Raw genomic sequence first — 18,939 nt, 5'->3', positions numbered from 1 at the left:
GCCTGTCCCAGGAGGCAGGCACGGTCAGGGGTCTTGCTGCTCAATGACTCAAGTCATTATGTGTGTTTGAGGCAGCCTTCCCCTTGGGTGGAAGGGTGCATTTGGCTGGAGTCTGTGTCGATGGGGCCAAAGTGGAGAGGTTTATTTAAAGAGAAAGATTCAAAGTCAGGAAGTCACGGTGCCAGTGTTCCTTGTGTCATTTGTCCCTGTCCTCCCTTTCCCCCTCTGTTTCCCCTGTTTGCAGACCTGGGCCATTTATTTTAGACAGGACTAGGGAAGAGAGAAGCAAGCCTCCAGTGTAGCTTGTTTCCCCATGAGCCCCGTGCAGGTGAGTGCACTCGGGCAGTTCTGGGCCACCCGTGTGTTGTGCCTCAACCATTTTCCCAGGAAGACCTCCATCTGCTTAGGACTCTGGTGTTTTCTAGTTTTATCCAGTCACAGAATGTGTACAGCTTTGAATTTCTCAAGAGTAGTGTATTCAGAAACAATCTATGTGCAGGACAAAGGTGTGTGTGCCTGAGACACAGCCCAGATACAGTGATAGAGACCGGCTTTGCTCTGTGCCCTGACTCTCTGTTTCTTTCTCTCTCTCTCTCTCTCTAATAGGATGGTGACATCATAGCCCCACTCATCACGCCTCTGAAATGGAATAAAAAGACTTCATCTTCCGTCCAAGAAGTATCCAGAGTAAAAATGTGTCTAAAATTTTAAGTGTCTACACTTAAAATCTTACTTTAAAATTTTAAAGAATGTCTGTAGTTAGTTCTTTGCAAACACCTCTTTCCCTCTTCACAATTAAGTTAGGAAATAGAGCCCACTAGTGATTTTTATTTACTATCTTGAATGTATGCTCATGCTGGGTGGTGGGGGGAGGTCGTTTTTATTCAAAATGAAAAATGGTAATATTAACAAAGTTTTCCTATCCGTCCTGTGGTGATTTGAATAAAAATAGCCCCCATAAGCTCATATAATTCAATGCTTAGTCACCAGGGAGTGGAACTGTTTGGAAGGATTATAAGGATCAGGACATGTGGCCTTGTTGGAGGAAGTGTGTCACCAAAGGTGTGTGCTGAGGTTTCAAAAGCCTATGCCAGGTCCAGTTTCTGTCTCTGTCTCTCTCTGTCTCCCTCTCCCTCTCTCTCTCTTTCTTTCTGTCTCTTTCTCCTCTCTCTCTGTCTCTCCCTCTCTCTCTCTCCTTCCCTCTCTCTCTCTTCCTCTCCCTCTTTCTGCCTCTCTCTCCCTCTCTGTCTCTCTCTGTCTCTGTCTCTCCCTCCCCACCCCCTCTCTCTGCCTGTGGATCAGGAGATAGCTTTCAGCTACTGCACAGCACCATGCTCCAACCATGACGGCAGACTAAGCCTCTGAAGCTGTAAGCACACCCCCAGTTAACTGCTTTCTTTTATAAGAGTTGCCTTGGTCGTGGTGTCTCTTGAGAGCCATAGAGCAGTGACTACGACTTTAAAAAGCATTAGTTTGTGTATTTTTAGCGTTAATTGAAACCTTTCTCCTTTAGCAACCTATTTTCTCAGGATAACTCTCCCATCTATTCTGAACTCTTGGGACAAATGATTGTCTTTTGTTTTTAATTCAAAAATTGAGACAGGAGTACAAACTAGAATTCAAAATTGAAATTGTGATGCACCATGTGGTTAAAAAATAAACAAAATCCTAGCCCCCTGAAGAGGTGCCCATCCCCCTGCTCCTCTCCAACACCCCACTCTTCCGTCCCTGTTAAGTGCCAGGCTTGGAGAGCACCGGGAGCAGCTCTTTCCTTGGAGGAGCTGAGGTGTGCCAGGCAAGAACTCTCCCGATGACCTCAGCTCCGTCTCTGTCTTCCTGGCACAACTCTCCGTCCTCTGGGTTGAGAGGGGCTAGGTTCAGAGGGCACCTCACACCAGGCTGCTCCTGAGTGTCGTGACTACAGACAAGATCAGCTGTTTTGCACTGCAACCACTCCAGCTCCAAGGGACTCACCACTGCCAGCCTGGGGACAGGCCTTCGTCCACCTCTTCTGAGCTGAACTGGTCAGCTGCTCAGAGACCACAAACTCCATCCTCTGGCTGCTGTCTCCTGGCACCGCCATTGCTTCAGTGTGCTTACGGGTTTTGGAACATTCTGGACTGCCTTTTTGAGCTTAGCAACTACTCAATGAGTCTCGGGTCCCCTGTGTAGCTTGCTGTTTCTACAGTGCCGAGCCATTCGCCCTACTGCCCCCCTCATCTCACTTTGCACAGCTTTACCGGGAACTGAGTCCAGTTGGAGCCAACAGTGGTCATCAGAAATGCAAGAGATGTGGGCGGTGGGGACAGAGGCGGGAACTGCAGGTAAGGTCCTAGTGATGATGCTCTCCTGGGGGAGCAGCCCTGTGCTGCTGATCCTCTGGGCAGCCACGTTCTGTCTCGTCCACTCATGGGTGAAGAGTATTTGGTGTGTTTGCCCCTATGGGGGTCCTAAATGCACAAGAGGTGCTCGCTCTCCCCCACTAGCCACGGTGCCTCTGTAACTCTGGGAGACAGCCAGAGGTTCCCTCTCCCCTTCGTGTGCCCAGACTCAAGGTTAAGAAGTGCATAGTTTTCTGCGAATATTGTTATATTTTTGCCAGTCTATATTTTTTTAATCATTATGGTTTATTCTGGAATTTTGTACTATGGTATGTGGGAAACAAATCTGACCCATTTTATGCCTCTGAAGCTGTTTTTCTTGTGAGTACCTGTGTCATTTACAAGATTGCATTAAAAATGGAGATTTTAACAGCTTAGTCTCGAGTTTCTGAATACTGTCAGCTTGCTGTAAATAGAACCACGGGTTTAGAGATGGTGAGTTCAGTTGGGTAAGGGGGACAGCTGCAATAAAGCGTCCATGGGTGTATTTCTATCCTGAAACTAGAGGCAAGCTCCTTAATCACCGTCTCCTCATACCCTGCATGCCTGGTTTGGATTCCTGTGAAAGGAATGCATTTTCTGTAGGGCCCACATACATGCTTCTTGCTGTCACAGCACTGTGTGGGGGCCGCAAGACAGTGCTATTGACAAGGTCCCAGGTACTCGGTTTTCCTCACAAAATAAGAGCAGGACATGGCTTTTTCCAGCAGGAGGCAGACCATGAGTGGAAAAGGTGATGGGGCCTCCCTCAAAGGCTCTTTGCCTGAAAACGGGCTTTTTCCTCTCAAGCCCCTCTGGTTCTGTCTGCAAAGGTTCATCTGCTTTGCCCAAATCTACATATTGTTCAAAGGCAGCTCTGTGTCTCTCCCATCGAGATCCAGTGACAGATGTGTGACCACCTGACCCCTGGCTGGCCTTCAACCCCACCCTTTGGTCTCTTCTCTTGGAAGAGACAACAGGCAGGAGTAACTGATGTTTCTCTTTAATCAGTTTTTAGAAGCGGAGCCCAGACTTCTGGGTTCAACAGAATTCTTCAAGTAAAATGAATCTAAAACACGAAAGAAGTGTGCACATTTGAGTGTGTGTGTGTGCACGCGCGCACGCGTGCGTGCATGCTTTTGGTGAATGCGTGTACACACCCGACTTGACTGAAAGAATATGAAGATGTTATGGGAGGGGGTAGGATTTTTTTTTTATCTGTTTTGTTTTGCTTTTTGGTCTTCTAGGGATTGTCAAATCCTATAAAGCTGCTTCTGTCAGTGTCTTTCACACCTTATAATCAGCTCTGCTGAAGGACAGTGGCTGCCCCTGTCCTTGGGTTTTGAAGCCATAAGGAGGCTGGCTGAAAGCCACAGTCCTCATGAGGCTTCTTCCCCATCCTGAGTTGGGCAGAATGGTTGCCCTGTGTGAGTGGTCCTGGGAGGTGTCAGCTCAGAACCCAGGCCTCCAGCTCCTTGATGCAGAACTGCTCCCGCCGGGCCAGCACTTCATTGTTAAAGGTAGCACAGGGGTAGCTTCCACCATGGTTCAAGTCTCCGTCCAGCCACAGCCCAAACTGGCCACTGAAGAGAAGAGGGAACGGGCTGTGGAGATAGCTCTGTAGGAACAATATCTGCTACACAGCGCAAGGACCTGCCCCCTGCACCAACATAAAAAGCCAGGCCAGTCACATGCTTCTGCAGACCTAGCACAGGGAGGGCAAGGGCAGCTGGTGAGGCCTCGCCAGCTTCAATGATAGCGTGGAAATGGACCATGGTGGTTACCCGGTGTCAACCTCAGTTCTCCATATGCATGTGCATGCATTGTGCACACACATGCATTGCACACACACACACACACTGGGGAAATCTTGGCACGGCTGTGGCACATGCTAGGCCCCTGTGACTGACTGCTATCATCACAGGACCGATGCAGTTCCCTCCATCATGGCTGCATCCATCATCCCTTACACCAGTTTATCAGGATTTGGAGCCTCCTCATGTGCTCTACAGCGTTCAGGGCATTTTAAAAAAACAATCCATTGCTTTTAATGATTGCATACAGTGGCACAGCCATCACCTCAACCCAGTTTTAGAATATTCTCATTTTTACATTTGAAAGAGAACCTGGGCTGGAAGCAGGAAATGGATCAGTAATCAGTAATGGCCAATGTGCCCTGTGTCCTGCTGCCCCTCCAAGGGGCTTAGCTGATAGAGGAATGCTGTTACTTTACCTTCAGGGTACAACTTAACTTGTTTCCATGTAAGGGTCATACCAGGGTGAGAATGCCCTTCCTTTGTTTTTTCCTAACTCCCACTCCTGTCCCATGCACAGGCTGTGTTCTTAGCCAGATGCACATACATCTTTTAATGAGCCACAGGGGACGCTGGGGCTTCCCCATCTTGTGACCCTACATCCATGTGGACGTTTCCAGTCACTTCAGACTAATGTCACTAAGCATGAGGCCCTCTGGAGATGGCCTGGTTGAGTGTGGCCCTCTGGGGATGGGCTGTAGTCCTGATGGCAGAGGGCACTGCAGTCCACCTGAGAAGAAGACAGCCTGCCCATTCCACCTGCAGCAAGCACCCTTGGGAGAGGGACACAGGCCATCCCAAGATGTGGGGGACAGAGACACGCACCTTCCACTGCCCATCATGAGTGAGTCCAGGTCTCCTTTCACAAAAAAAGAGTTGTGTCCTGTCCACTTAAAGACCTGAGTGAAAAGGAAACGCGGGGTCACCTGAGTGTTGTTGTCACTGCAGTCTGACTTCAAGCCACATGGTGGCAGTGTTGCGCAGGGACTGGAGGCTTCTGGGCCCAGTGACTACCAGGAAAGACTGGGCTCCCAGACCTGAAGATTTCCATTTCCTTGGACTTCACCCCTTATGCCCTCTGCCTCAGATTCCCTACATCCTAACAGCACCGAATAAACGCTAGCAATAATGCAAACCTCTGAGACTTCCTGCTTTCAAAGCTAGAAAGAGGGAGACAACCAGGCCCGAAGCTGGGATGGAACTGCCACTCAACCAACCTATCACATGACCTACAGGCCCTTAAGACTCCCCATGACCTCCTGTGAATTTCCATCCCACCATCTGGGTCACAACCTCCTCCTGATCTCCCACGATGTACTTTCCACAGCCCTCTCCATAGTGACCCGCATGGCCCACCAACTTTAAATCACACTGTATGTCTACTACCTAAAGCCTTCTGGTGCCCTCCATTGTGAAGGAGACAGAATCCAACCTTCCAGCCAGCGTGCACTTGCCCCCACCCCTGCTTTTCTCCGTGCCCTCTCCTCCCCTTACTGCACCTGAGCCGCACTCATGCCTTAGGGCTTTCCTACCTCAGCACCCGCCAACCCTGTCCTCAAGGGTTACTTCTTACCCCACAGCCTGAGTGTCTTTGCAGAGAGCCCCTGCTTGGTTTCCCTAGGCATCTACCCCCTCTGAGACAGCTCCATTTGTGCAGTAGTGCGCCTACCCTTGTCTCCCCTACCGCAATGCAATTCCAGAACTGCCGGATGCCTTGCCACACTCATGTATTAAAAGGGTGAAGACGAAAGAGCCAAAATAGGCAATAAAGTTGCTTTTAAAGGGCCCCAAAGTAAAGTATGTTGCTTCCTGTAATTAGATGTCCTAACTGCTAGGAACAACACCCTCAGCCCCCAAAGAATAGAATGATAAAGGCCAGGCTGCAAAGGGACAAGACAAAGCTAACAAGTGAGCACACAAAGACCGCTTCTTTAGCATTTCTGCACTATCTTCAAGGACACATCCTCCTGATTTGAAAGAGCAAGATAAACATTGCTGCGGAAGAAACTAAGACAAAGTCGGAGATGTTACTTGGAGTAGCAGTTACTTGTACAAGTTCTGGGAACTCATAAAGAGCTCCAAGACACAAGCAAGGATCAAGCTTTCCAAACTATGAGATTCTGTAATAACAGGCTGGGGTGACAGTGACCCCTGGAAGTAATGGATTTCATGGAATTAATTTTGTTTAGTACTTACACCACCAAGCACGGTTAGGCATTGGCTAGAACAGTAAACACAATGAACAAAACAGTACACATGTAGGGAGAAGGCAGATAAAGAACTAAGAAATGGGCTGGAGCGATGGCTCAGCAATTAAGAGCACTGACTGCTCTTCCAGAGGTCCTGAGTTCAATTCCCAGCAACCACATGGTGGCTCACAACCATCTGTAATGGGACCCGATGCCCTCTTCTGGTGTGTCTGAAGACAGACAGGAACAGAGAACTGGCCTAAACTGGAAGGCAAAAATACAGGCCCAGCACTGCTTGAGCAGATTGAGGGAAAAAAAATAAACAACCAATATTAGAGAGAGGCTGGGGAAGAGCCATCGGTACATGGCTATAGACAGTAATCAAAGATAAGAACCAAATCCTCAGCTCTGATCATAGTAAGCAGCAGAAGGCTCCAACAAGACGTTGTTGGTTCAAGAAGAAGATTCTAGAGCTTTGGGTTTTTAATATGAGCTGCAGGAAGGAAGGTGTGGATGACCAACCTACAGTCTTAGGGACGGACGCCTTTGCCTTTCTCCCAAGAAGGAAAGGTTGCTTGCCACTGACAGAGGCAGTGCAACAGAGCAGGTATATTCTGTTGTTATCAAGGTCATTCATACCCATTTGGCCATCTTGGTGGGAGACTAGATGACTGTGTGGCAGAGTGTATTTACCGGTGTCTGTGTGTCGGAAGGGGGACCTCTAATAACAAACAAAAGCACCCACAACTAGCTCTCCATCCATTTCACAGAATGTGAACAACTCGTCTTCAAGGGCACACTAAGCAATTCCACGTTCTACGTCACACACTGACCCATCCGCCTTTCTGGTTCCTGCCTGTGTAACCTTCCCCTCATGTCCTCTGCCCCCACAGTGCCTGCCTGCCTGTGGAGACTCGGGGTTGGTTTGCACATCTCCCTTCACCACGGACTGAGTTGGGCGTATCCCCAACCACTTTGTACCTCGATTCCCTCATCTGTAAGCTGAGGCGAGGACAGCATCGTACACCGGTGGGATTTTCGCAGTGATTGAGCTGTTCTGTGAGATGGTGAGTGCAGGCCTGTGTTACCACTGTGGCTGTTTGTAATAAAAGTTGTGTGTGCTCTGCCTGGTGTGCAGCACTCGGCAGCTGCAGGCAGCCAAGTCAGAAGATGTTTGGGGCCTCCATCTCCCTTCTTCAGAAACTCCAGCTCTTCAGCAGCTGGTGTCCTCTGAGGTCTCACTCACCCGTGCCTGTCACTGAGCTCTCATCCTGTGGTGGACCTGAGCACCCAGTCACTCGCCCCCTTCCTTCCCACCTCCCTCATGAACGCTGAGGGTCCATCCACCCATCTCCTCGCCCTTTCCTCCTCGATTGCAGTTCCCAGACACTGTCTTCAGGGTCACATCCCGCACATGTCCTTAGTGAGGGGTGCAGGAAGCTCCTCCAGTGTATTTTGAACGGCCCTCCATCTACCTGCTCCTTCCTGTTGTACACATTGCTCAGCTGCTGCCACTGCTCCAAGTATTTGACCTCAAGGAGACCTGCTCCCCTTCGACCTCCCTTTGTTCACCCTTCATCCCTTCTGGCTTTGCTGGCCCTCTGCCCGGCCTAGGCTCTGTGGTCCACTTGGTGTTTCTACTCCCACCCACCCCTTTCCCATTATTCGCTGTGAATGCGGCCTGCCAAGAACTGGTCTGAGAACACTGGCTGCTCTGGTACAAGCCTGGCCAGGGAAGAGCTGTACCTCAATGAAAAATGGACAGAGCAGAGATGGCCTCTTCAGGCCATTAGTGCTCTCTGGGGCTCCCTTTCTCACGTGCAGGTACTGTGTGACTCTTTCTCCTCAACCTTCATATGCATCCATTGTATGCATCCACCCCTCCCACCCCACCTCAGGTCTATCACACTTGAACCCATCCGGTCCTTTCCAGAGTAACCTTCTTCCCTCACTTCATGAGTTCATGGTTTCTGGAGATCTTGATGGTCAGCTGAGGGCACTGCCATGCCTACCATCGCCCTGTGGAGAAGTGGACAGGAGGCAGCCCAGCATGGGGACTCCCCAGAGCTGTGACCTGTCATAGCCTTCCTCCGTGTCAGAAGGTTGAGCCTCACCTTTAGCTGTGGCGAAAAGGAGAAGAGGAATGTCTCTCCGGTACCATAGAAGCCTTTGCTGAGTCGGAGCGCTGAGGAGGAGAAGGCACCAAACATCTGGAAAACAGAGAAAATGGCAAGAAAGGAGTTCGGAGTCCACCAGCTGCTCATTCACCAGGCTTCGAAATGCACGCTCAGCCTCCGGGACTCCTGGGGAGTTGGATGCAAAGATGAAGATACAGCTGCTCCAAGGCCACCAGGCTACCCTCTGTCCCACACTCTCCTGCCTTCCCTGAGTTGTCATGACTCCCCCAACCCCAACTGCTGCACTCTGTTCTATCGGTCTAAGTATCTGTGTCTTTTCAGGGTCCTGCTGTGTAGCCCAGGCTAACCCAGAACTTACTTCCATGAGAGCCTTTACAGGCATGTAATATGTCTGGCCTCCCTTTTCTTAAATATATTTTGTGTGTCTGTGTGTATTGTATGAATGCCAATGTGTTCCTGTGTGTGCAAAGGTATACACACACATGCTCATGCATGCACATGAACATACATGCACACACACGTGTGTGTTCTCATGCATATGGAAGCCAGAGGCCAATATGGGGTACCTCCCTCTATTGCTTTCGACCTCATGTTTTGAGACAGGCTCTCACTAACACTGGAGCTGACCAATGGGACTGGTTAGCCAGGATCCTCCTGTGCCTGCCCCCTGTGGATTACAGACGTGTACTGCCACACCTGGCTAGGAATTGAACTCAGGTCCTGATGCTTGCGTGGCAAACACTTTACTGACAGAACTTTTGCTTTAGCTCCAGATATATTTACTTCATATGAGGAATGCTTCTAGAAGAGCTGGAAATTACAGAAAAAAGCCACCATCAAACCCCCCTCATCCTCCCCAAGGTGATGTATGTAGCTTTGTGGATGGCTTCCTCCTGGTACCTGTTCAATGCTAGAGCACAGATTTTTCTGCACACTGACAGCCTACACATAAGCTTTTTCCTCGCTCCTTTCTCCACCAATTTCAAATGTACAGAAAAGCCCAGGGCTGGGGGTAGAGCTCAGATGGTAGAGCACTTGCCTAGCACACAGGGCCTAGGTTCAACCCCTTTGAACCATCAAAAAATTATTATTATTATTATTATTATTATTATTATTATTATTATTATTATTATTACTAGTAGTACTTAAAGGTCAAAACAAGTACAGATTCCTTCCACCTTAGACCTAACAGGAAGTTTGCTCTACTTCCCATACTGGCTTTCTCTCTTTTTATTTCTCAGGCCCACTTGACTATGATATACTATGACCCCTCACTCCTAATCCACCAGCTCTGAAGAATGGGGCTTGCTGTTATATAAGCCCAGTGCTAGTATCATGCCCAAGAACAATTCTGGTATTATCTATTTGTATCATTGTGTATTCAAATGTCCCTGATTAGCTCAAGAATGTGCCTCACATCCTGCTTTAAAGAGAAAGCAACACGTTGGATAGCCGTGGCTCTGCGCCTTGCTTCTCTCCTGCCTGCTAACTGTGTGACTGATACAGCCATCTTCCTTCTGTGGGATGGAAATTGGAATTGGGGTGTGGGTCCTCACAGTGCTGCATGGAGGGGTGCTGGGGTGCAGGATTTAGGGTTAATGCTAAAAGAAACTTCTCCTAGAGCATAGTCTATGCCACAGAAGGGCTCTGTACAAACAGGGTGTCTTGGCTCTCAAGCAAGAAGTCTTCCCAAATAGACTCTCCTGTCTATTTGGAGCCCCCTGAGATCTCTTCCAACTCTGGTATGTTTCTTTTGCAGAAGAACATTTAAAACCAGCTTGCAATCCTGCCCACCTTCTGCATGGAGAATCTGACAGAAATTCTACTGTTTGAGTGACCACATAGAGTTTAGGCATAGCTGCTGAAGTTCCTCTGTGGCATTTAAGAACTGCCTCCACTGTCGCCTCTGATTTCCTACAATCCATTTTCCCCTAACTAACTGGGGATATTTTCAAAATATGCACCCATCATTTAGATATAGACTTCCTTCCTGAAACCCTCCTGTAAGAGCCAGAGGTGGTACATCTGCTTCTACTCAGCACTGGAGAGACTAGGGCAGGCAGGAGGATTTGCAGTTCAACATCAGCATAGGCTACATACAGGGTTCTGAACCAGCTTGTGTCTTAGTGCGTGAGACCCTGTCTCAAAATAAAATAAATCAAAACAACCCACCCATGGTTTTGTGCTTGCAAATATAAGAGTGTCTATAGTGCGTGGTGTCAGTGGTTAATTGCTCAGTATCCCCAACTCCACGGCCAACACACACACACACACACACACACAAAATTAGACTATTAACCCTAAGAGTGCTGGACCATTTCTGGCTTGATCCTGTTCTTCTCTATTACGGCCTGGCTCCTAGTGCGACCGGTCTCAGTGCCATTATCTGTATCCCTTAAAGGTGATGTTGTCTGTCATCTCTGCTTTCTTGCTTTTTTACCCTCCCCCGGTCTTTCTGGGAGCCCCCATTCCCTGGCCCAGCTCACCTGTCCATCCTGATCTCTCAGCAGCAGCAGTACTGGCCCACTGTGACCCTCCATCTGTCGGTATAGTCTCCGCAGACTGAAGCCATCCCTTGACGTGCAGAAGACTAGACTCCAGGGGTGGCCAGTGACTCTTGGGGGCAGGTGGAGGCTGAGCTAGAGGCAGAGCTAGAGCTGAGTGAAGGGATTGCTTCCATCTTCTCTCCTCCCACCACTCAGCCTTCACTCTGCCCAGAGGCTCCATGTCCATTAGCTAATTTTTGTTCCCATTTTATAGATATGAAAACTGAGGTTCAGGGAGATGGAGAATAGATGTCGGAGACTGGATTCCAACCCAGGGCAGATCTCTGGGAACTCACCTTGGTCACTTGGTCTTTAGAGGATAGATGAAAGACAGAATCCCCTCTCCTGATACTCCCTTTCCTAAGTGTCGGCTCCACCCCAGCCCTGGCTTTAGTCCCTAGGATCCATGTCACCCTTGCTAGATTCCCCAATTCTACCCAGTGAAAAGGATGGTACTAGTGTGTGACTAGAGAGGACAGGGAAGTTTAGGGAGAAAGCATGATTGATTCAATGTGACATTTAGCTAGGGACATTGCAGCTGTGATTTCAGCACCCCTGGGTGTGGCTGGCATAGGGAAGAAGACTTCGGGGTTGAAGTCCTACTACACAGAATGTGCCCAAACCTGCTTAATCTCTGAGGCACCTAGGACCTGGCTGGCTTCTGTCAGCTGAGGCTCCACAGGGTCCTGGGAAGCTGGGGCTGGGGCTGGCTCCTCCTCTTCCTCCTCCTCACCTTCCTCCCCAGAGAGTGTGTCCTCCATCTCTGTGGGCTGTAAAGATACAAAGAAGCTTGGTAGGTCGAAGGACACGGGCACCAGCTGTCACCATATCCCAAGCTCAAAGGCTAGGATCGTCTTGTCCCCTGCCAGGCCCCTGCAATCCTAGCCTAGCCAAAGCAGCTGGGAAGCACCCACCGCAAGCAAGACGCTGTCCCTGCCTCCAAAATGCTCTCTCCTGGCTAGCCACTGCTAGTGAAGGAAAGGCCTGCCCAGTGCCACTCAGGGGAATAAAAGTCTGTTTCCAGTTTGCTCTAGCCCCAGGTAAACACCAGGCTCCAAGCTTTAAGCCTGGAAGAGGATAGTAAGGCAGGTGGTGTCCAGCTCTGCTACAGTAGTGTGTGTTAGGATGGGAAACAGTGGCTACAATACTCACCACAAGAATGCCTGACATTGGCATCATTCAGATCTGTACGACAAGGCCCGTGTGGATAGCCTGCTGTTATTGATGTCTTTTGAATTCTCTCCCTGTATCCTGAGAAGGTGCTGCTGTTTTCTGCACTGTACAGGAAAGCCCTGGGGCTCACTTACAGTCAGTGCAGAAAGAGTGCTGTCACACCTAGCTCTCCACAAAATGTGTGCTCGCCCACACGAGTTGTATGCTGCTTGAAATAGAGGCATGTGTGTGGGCAGGTTGGCGTGTCTGCTGTCAGTGAGCTTTGAGGGCAAGCTGGAGTTATATACATATGTGTGGTATCAGTGGACAGGGCTGCTGCTGGGACTCCATGCTCATTCATTTAACTGAGCTTCCATACTCTACCATGGTGTGTTCGAGTGGGCGCTCACACACGTGAGCAGGCCCGTACACAGTAACATCAGGCTCATCATAGGAGACTCCTGTCTGAGATGGAAATACCTAATATGCCCCTTCCTTGCCCTCTCCATTACTCAGGCTCAGACCTGGAGGGATCCTCATAATGGAATAAATCCCCCAAAGGGACAGCAACTGTGGTCTATCTCCGGAGGAGGGGGTCAGGACCTTGGGGATGCCCTAGGTCCTCCATCAGACCCTCCTTTAAAGCCCCAGCCAAGTGGGAAGGACTTAAGAGGGATAAACACACAGGCAGGCATAAACACACAGGCAGGCAGGCAGACAGACAGACAGACAGACACACACACACACACACACACACACACACACACACACATCCCTCCACCCTAGCCCAGGCCTCTCCCTGCTAAAGAGCTCATCGCCTTCCCAAGTGAACCCCCAGCTTGCACCAGGCCTTACCAGCTGCGTGTACCGCCATTGCCGGCCTTTCATTCTGTCTCAGCTTAGGACAGGGTGTAGTCCTTGGGCCTGGCAGAGGAAATGCTGCAAGACAACACCGTCAGTGAGGAGGTACCTGGGCACACCCCACTGGACCCATGCCTACCCAGGTGCCCTTTGCTCCCTCTCACCTGTGATCCCCAGGCCAAGCGGCCACGGGGTGGGTCTGTGAGCACCTCGGCACTCAAGCTCGCATGTGCAGCTAGCAGCTAGCACATGTTAGCTACACACAGTAAATTCCGGCCACTTCAGTGCCTTTTCCAGAAGTCTGGCCTGGGAACATTGGTTCTCTTGTAGGACACCTAACATCCACACTAGGGATCCAAGACCACAGGTTCCATAAGTGACTGAGAATAAGTCGATTTGCCATTTGCACCCCAAGCCTCGATTTCCCATTGTGTAACATTCAAAATTTATCATAAGCCAGGCATAGTGGTGCACACATTTAATGCCAGTACTTGGGAGACAGAGGCAGGTGGATCTCTGCAACAAAGCCAGCCTGGTCTTTAGGTCAGCCAGAGCTAAACAGTGAGACTCTGTCTCAAAAACAAAAACAAAAAAATATTGTGTGTATATATTGTGTGTACATATAGTGTGTATATATTGTATGTATATATTGTGTGTATATATTGTGTATACATATCATGTGTATATATCGTATGTATATATTGTATGTATATATTGTGTGTACATATCATGTGTATATATATTGTGTATATATATTGTGTGTACATATCATGTGTATATATATTGTGTGTATATATTGTGTGTATATGTATTTGTGGGCATGGATCAAGGCACATGTATGGAGGCCAGAGGGAAACTTGGAAATCAGCTTTCTCCTCCCACCTTTATGTGGGCTCTAAGACCTGAACTCAGGTCATCGGGCTTGTGTCACCCACTGAGTCACCTCACTACCCCTCTCTCTAACAGTTAACACACAGGACCAGAGTTCTCAGAATGCTTTCCAGAACTGACGCCTACAATTCACGTCCCTGTCAAAGCCAATGAGTGTGCTATAGCACAAGCCTGAAGAGGCATGCCCAGACCAAAAGAACTGACCCTTTGAAGACACAGTTTTGCCTAGGGGTGTGTAGTTCAGTAGGGATTGCTTGCCTAGCAAGTGTGAGGCACTGGATGCAACCTCTAGTATAAAGAGAAAGAAAGGGAAGGGGAGGGAAAGGGGTAAAGAAAGAAGGAAGTAGAGGGGAAGATGAAAAGGAAACGAAGGAAAGGAATAGAAGGGAGAGAAAGAACCCAGGATGTAGCTCAGTAGTAGTGGCAAATCACACTGCCCCACACACATACCCCCCCCCAACCCAACACAGGCCCCTCCCCTCCAGGGTAGCTTAGCCCCAGTGTGTACACGGCCCTGGGAAAAAGAAGAGGCATGGAGGGGATTGGGAGAGAGGGGATGGGGGAGGGGAGGCAGGGGATGGGGGAGGGAGAGGAAGAGGGAGAGGGAGGGGGGGAGGGGGAGGGAGAGGGAGAGGGAGAGGGAGAGGGAGAGGGAGAGGGAAAGGGAGAGGGAGAGAGAGAGAGAGAGAGGGAGAGGGATCCCTTACTTGGTTTTGCAACCTTGGATGCCTAGCCTACATCCTCCCTCTCCTGTGTTCAATTTTGTGTGGTAAGCTGTAGCACCTGACCTTTGATGCAATTGGATAAATGCCAGGGTTTGTCACACCCACCTCTTGGAGAGATCCAGTGTTCAACTCCTGACAAGAGGCCACTTGGCCTCCACTCGGAGCCTCAGTCAAATCCAGGGTGAGGGGCAGTGGGGGAAGGGAAGGGTGGGAGGGAGCTAGGAAGAAGGTGACTGAAGGTACTCACCCCAACAACCTCTGATGACCCTTCTGCTCATCCACTGATGGTCTCTATGATTCCCTCAAAGAGAAGGCCACACCTAAAATGGCCTGTCCACCTGGCTGTCTGGGTACAGTGACTTGGGTCCCAACTCTTGTCCTCTGTGTGTGATTGGTGTCTCTGTCCCGCCCTGGCTCCAGCCCTTCTCCCTCCCTGCCTCTTATACCTGCCCTGAGGCAGCAGCTCTGGCCCCATGCCAGGCCAGTTCCAATTGGGAAGGCACCAATGATTACCCTACATCAGAAACTCAAATCCCACAAACACAGGAACAAGACCTTGCTGCCCCCCCAGGTCCCTAGTTCTGTTGCCATCAGCCGAAAGATGGGAGAGATAGCAGGCTCTGTGCCGCCAATGTGCTTCTCTCTGGCGCCTAAGTAAGTACCGCTTGTTTACTGATACCCACTGCAGGTCAGTCCTCTCACTTAAGGTTAGAACCTGTGCCATGCAAATAACACAAGAAAGGGCTATACTGCGGGTTCTCCACCAATCACACACAAGAAAGGGCTGTACTGCGGGTTCTCCACCAATCACACACAAGAAAGGGCTGTACTGCGGGTTCTCCACCAATCACATACAAGCTGTAAACTCTACCCCAACTTCCCTGACCCCAGGTGGGATAAACACTTTCTTCATTGGCCTGGGTACATTTGGCAAAGACTCTCACAGGAAGCCCAGTGTCTGGCACACAGTGGGCACCCTACCAGTGGGGTTACTTCTCTATCTGTGGCTCGCAGTAGGACCGTGAGGACTACTATATTTTTTTAATCACAGGACTCAGACTTGGAGGGGGCTTCAAAATGAGCGGCACCATAGGGCCAGGAGTCCCTGAAAAACAGGCCAGAAAAATGAGCTCACTCACATGATGGCTCAGTCTGTGTCCACACAGCTAGAAGACTGTCCTGATGGCCATCAGATGACTCGGGCTTCAAGGCCAGGTGACCTGAGGAACATTCCCTCCAGGAAGCATGGGATGCCTCGGGACTTGTATTATAGGGAAAACAGGAAAATGAAGGGTCCTGTTGTCACCTCAAACATGGCTGTTGCAATGGGTGTTTGAGCTATAAACAGCTCAGGGTCACAGGCCTGGTGCTTCCTCCTCCCCTCTCCTCTACTTCTTTCTTTCATTTTTAAAAAATTGATTTTAATAATTTACTTATTTCCATTTTATGTGCATTGGTGTTTTGCCTGCATGCGTGTCTGTGTGATGGTGTCAGATCTTGGAGTTACGGACAATTGTGAGCAACCATGTGGGTGCTGGGATTTGAACCTGCGTCCTCTGAAAGAACAGTCAGAGCCCTCAACCCTCAAGATATCTCTCCAGCCCCCCTTTAAAAAAATTTTTTTTTGAGACAGAGTTTCACTATGTAGTCTGGCTGACCTGGAACTAGCTATGTAGACCAGGCTAGCCTCAAAATCTCAGAGATCCTCCTGCCTCTGTTTCCCTAGCTGGGATGGTTAAAGGCATGTGCCACTATACCTGACTTACCCACTGCCTTGTGCAGGCCCCTTTCCCCTACATTTAATACCTGACCACCAAGCACTCTGAGAGACCACTGAGTTTTGCCTGGCTGTCCCATTCTGTGTCCTCATGTCCTGAAGATTCGGTATGTGATCTGACAGGAACACCCCCTTGCCAGGTTACAGACCCTTCAGAGATGTTGGATTCCAGGTGCCAAGGGCCTAGCAGCTCTGTTCTGCCATGCAGCTCTCTTCACCTTTCTCTGCCACCAGACCTTGAGTGATCCCCTTCAGAACACCACCGTCACCCCCAGGAATGACTTTTGTTGTGTATGGTGCTGAGAATTGAACCCAGGGCTTAGCGTGCTAAGCAAGCATCCTATACTCCCCACGTCTCTGATTTCTTGAGAGGGGGTTTCTCAAGGTTGACCTAGCCTCCACTGTGTTGCCTCAGATTTGGGGGAGGAGTTATTTTATATGTACGAGCATTTTACCTGCTTGTCTCTGCCTATACATAGGTGTTCCTGATGCCCAGCAGCTCAGAAGAGGTATCCGATCCCTCGGTTGTGAGTCACCACGTGAGTACAGGGAATGGAACCTGGGTCCTCTCCATAAGCAACAAATGCTCTTAACTGCTGAACTATCTCTCCAGTCCCTGCCTCAAACTCTTAATCCTCCTTCTTCACTCCTAAGTGTTGGCATCATAGGTCTATGACACTGTGCCCAGCGTGTTCAGGAAATGATGTATCCACTGGAGGGGAAGGGGGGGCACTCACACTGAGGATTATTTCCAAGCATGAAAACGGAGGCTTTTTGCAAAGGGTTTAGGAATGTGTGAGGAATGTTTCCTCTGCTCTGTTAAGCACAGAATCTAAAATTCTGTATGATTTCAGCAACGCAAGTTGAAAAGAACCAAGAGAAAAGGACCAGAAAGGGACACACCTGTGTTCACTGGGCCATACCTGCTATCCTCTGAACTTGTGTGGGTGTGGCACCTGCCCGACGTCTTCCAGCTGGGTCTCTCTTTGGACATCTCCACAGATGCTTCAAACTGACCCTGCCCCCTATGAACTGAGGCTCCCTTACCCTTTCACACCTCCAAGCCTGTCCTTCCTGCTGAAGCGAACAGTGGTATCACTGTTCTTCCTCTAAAGCTGGTGACCGGAGATGACCTTGACATCACTTGAGTCCTCGCTTCTGGCCAACAGTGTCTGGCTCTTCAAAGCAGAACGCATTTTTTTTTTTTCTCTATGGCTTCTAATGCATCGGGGCCCCCTCAGCCTCCACAGTCATGTTCCTCAACCCTAAGCTCCACCAGCATCTGTTCTTGTCAGCATAGGGATCTACTTCCGGTTGTAAATTAGATGCAGTCACTCCCTGCTTACAGTTTCTAGTGTTTGTCACTGCAACTGGAACAATCCAATCTGCTGCCTGTGGCCCCTGGTTCCTGCTTTCCGATCCTTTATCCTGCAGGGCCTCCAGCCACACTCACCGCCCCTCCCTGAACACCTGTCCCACTCTCCCCCTCCAGAGACATTGCCCCAGGTTCTCTTCCCAGGCCCTTTGGCTAACTCTGCATACAGGTCACTTCCTCAGAGAGGGCTCCCCAATAACCCTGCTCACACAGGTTTCATTTGCCAGCCAGTGGCTTATTTCTTTCATGATATGTATAATGAAAACAACCTTCACTTTACTGAGTTAGCTTCCACTCGGTGTCCATCCTGTCGGTCAGTTTGGAAGCTTGAATGAGAGAGCTGAGGTGATCTTCCATTTGGTTCAGCAATCCTCTTTCTTTCTTACAACCTGCCGCTAAAGCCATCGATGAAGGCTTTCTCCTTGATCGGATTTTTTTTTTTTTAACAGCACCCACTGGATGCCTAAGTTGAGCAGTTAGTAGCGGGCTCTAGAATAGGTCAGCCTCTGGTCAAACAAACCGAACCAGGCTACTTCCAAGCTGTATGATGTGCAGTCCAGTGACCCACTGCTGTGTGAAAAAAAATGGGAGTAGGCAAACCCTGGTGACTTCAAAGAGTCATTCTGCAATTTGGGGGGCAGGGCTGCTGCGAGAACTCACTTCTCTTCTTCATGCTGGCGGTGGCTCGAGGCTGCCAGTGAAGCATCTGTAAGCTTGTCCTCTGGTCTGGTGGCCAGTGGGGCCAGAGCTGGGGTTGGCTGGACTGACTTCATGTGGCCAATCCATGAGGCCTAGCCTTACTCTTCACATGGCGACTGGATTCCATGGATGGAGAGAGGGAGCAACAGAGACCACTCGTGAGTGAGGGCTTGGCTGATGCCATGTCACAGAGGTCTTCTGCCCAGACTAGAGGGCAGGAAGCAGACCCTGAGGCTGTTGGGATTGCCAGGGTCTCTGTGAGAAGAGTATTGGTTAGATGGAGAACAGCCAACTCCTGAAAGTTGTCCTCTGATCTTTACATGTGCACTGTGGTGTGTGTGTGTGTGCACATTAATAATAATAACAACAATAACAATAACAATGATGATAATAATAATAATAAAGCAGTTGG

General features: G+C 49.6%; 2 protein-coding genes across 4 annotated transcripts in view; one reads left to right on the top strand and one right to left on the bottom strand.

Moving 5' to 3' along the window:
• The window catches only part of Samhd1 (SAM and HD domain containing deoxynucleoside triphosphate triphosphohydrolase 1), a 35,637-nt gene extending 32,879 nt beyond the window's left edge, over positions 1-2,758 (top strand). For all 3 annotated transcript variants that reach the window (XM_076930136.1, XM_034496168.2, XM_034496167.2), the window contains one exon: positions 607-2,758. Coding sequence is in view for 1 of the 3 variants with exons in the window: in XM_034496167.2 (XP_034352058.1) it covers positions 607-711 (105 nt within the window). In the remaining 2 variants the exon portion in view is untranslated. The remainder of the gene's footprint in view (positions 1-606) is intronic.
• A 64-nt stretch (positions 2,759-2,822) lies between these two features.
• Positions 2,823-15,050, bottom strand: Tldc2 (TBC/LysM-associated domain containing 2). The gene is made up of 7 exons (XM_034496171.2): positions 14,924-15,050; positions 13,055-13,138; positions 11,671-11,817; positions 10,988-11,140; positions 8,478-8,573; positions 5,000-5,073; positions 2,823-3,943 (listed from the first exon to the last, which is right to left on the bottom strand). Exons 2-7 carry the CDS (start codon positions 13,085-13,087, stop codon positions 3,808-3,810), a joined length of 639 nt encoding a protein of 212 aa, XP_034352062.1. The 5' UTR covers positions 13,088-13,138; positions 14,924-15,050; the 3' UTR covers positions 2,823-3,807.
• Positions 15,051-18,939: the final 3,889 nt, after the last annotated feature.

Source organism: Arvicanthis niloticus, chromosome 2 (genome assembly GCF_011762505.2).
Source record: "Arvicanthis niloticus isolate mArvNil1 chromosome 2, mArvNil1.pat.X, whole genome shotgun sequence".
In the NCBI taxonomy this organism is placed as follows: domain Eukaryota; kingdom Metazoa; phylum Chordata; class Mammalia; order Rodentia; family Muridae; genus Arvicanthis; species Arvicanthis niloticus.
This window is presented reverse-complemented; position numbering and strand designations above follow the sequence as displayed.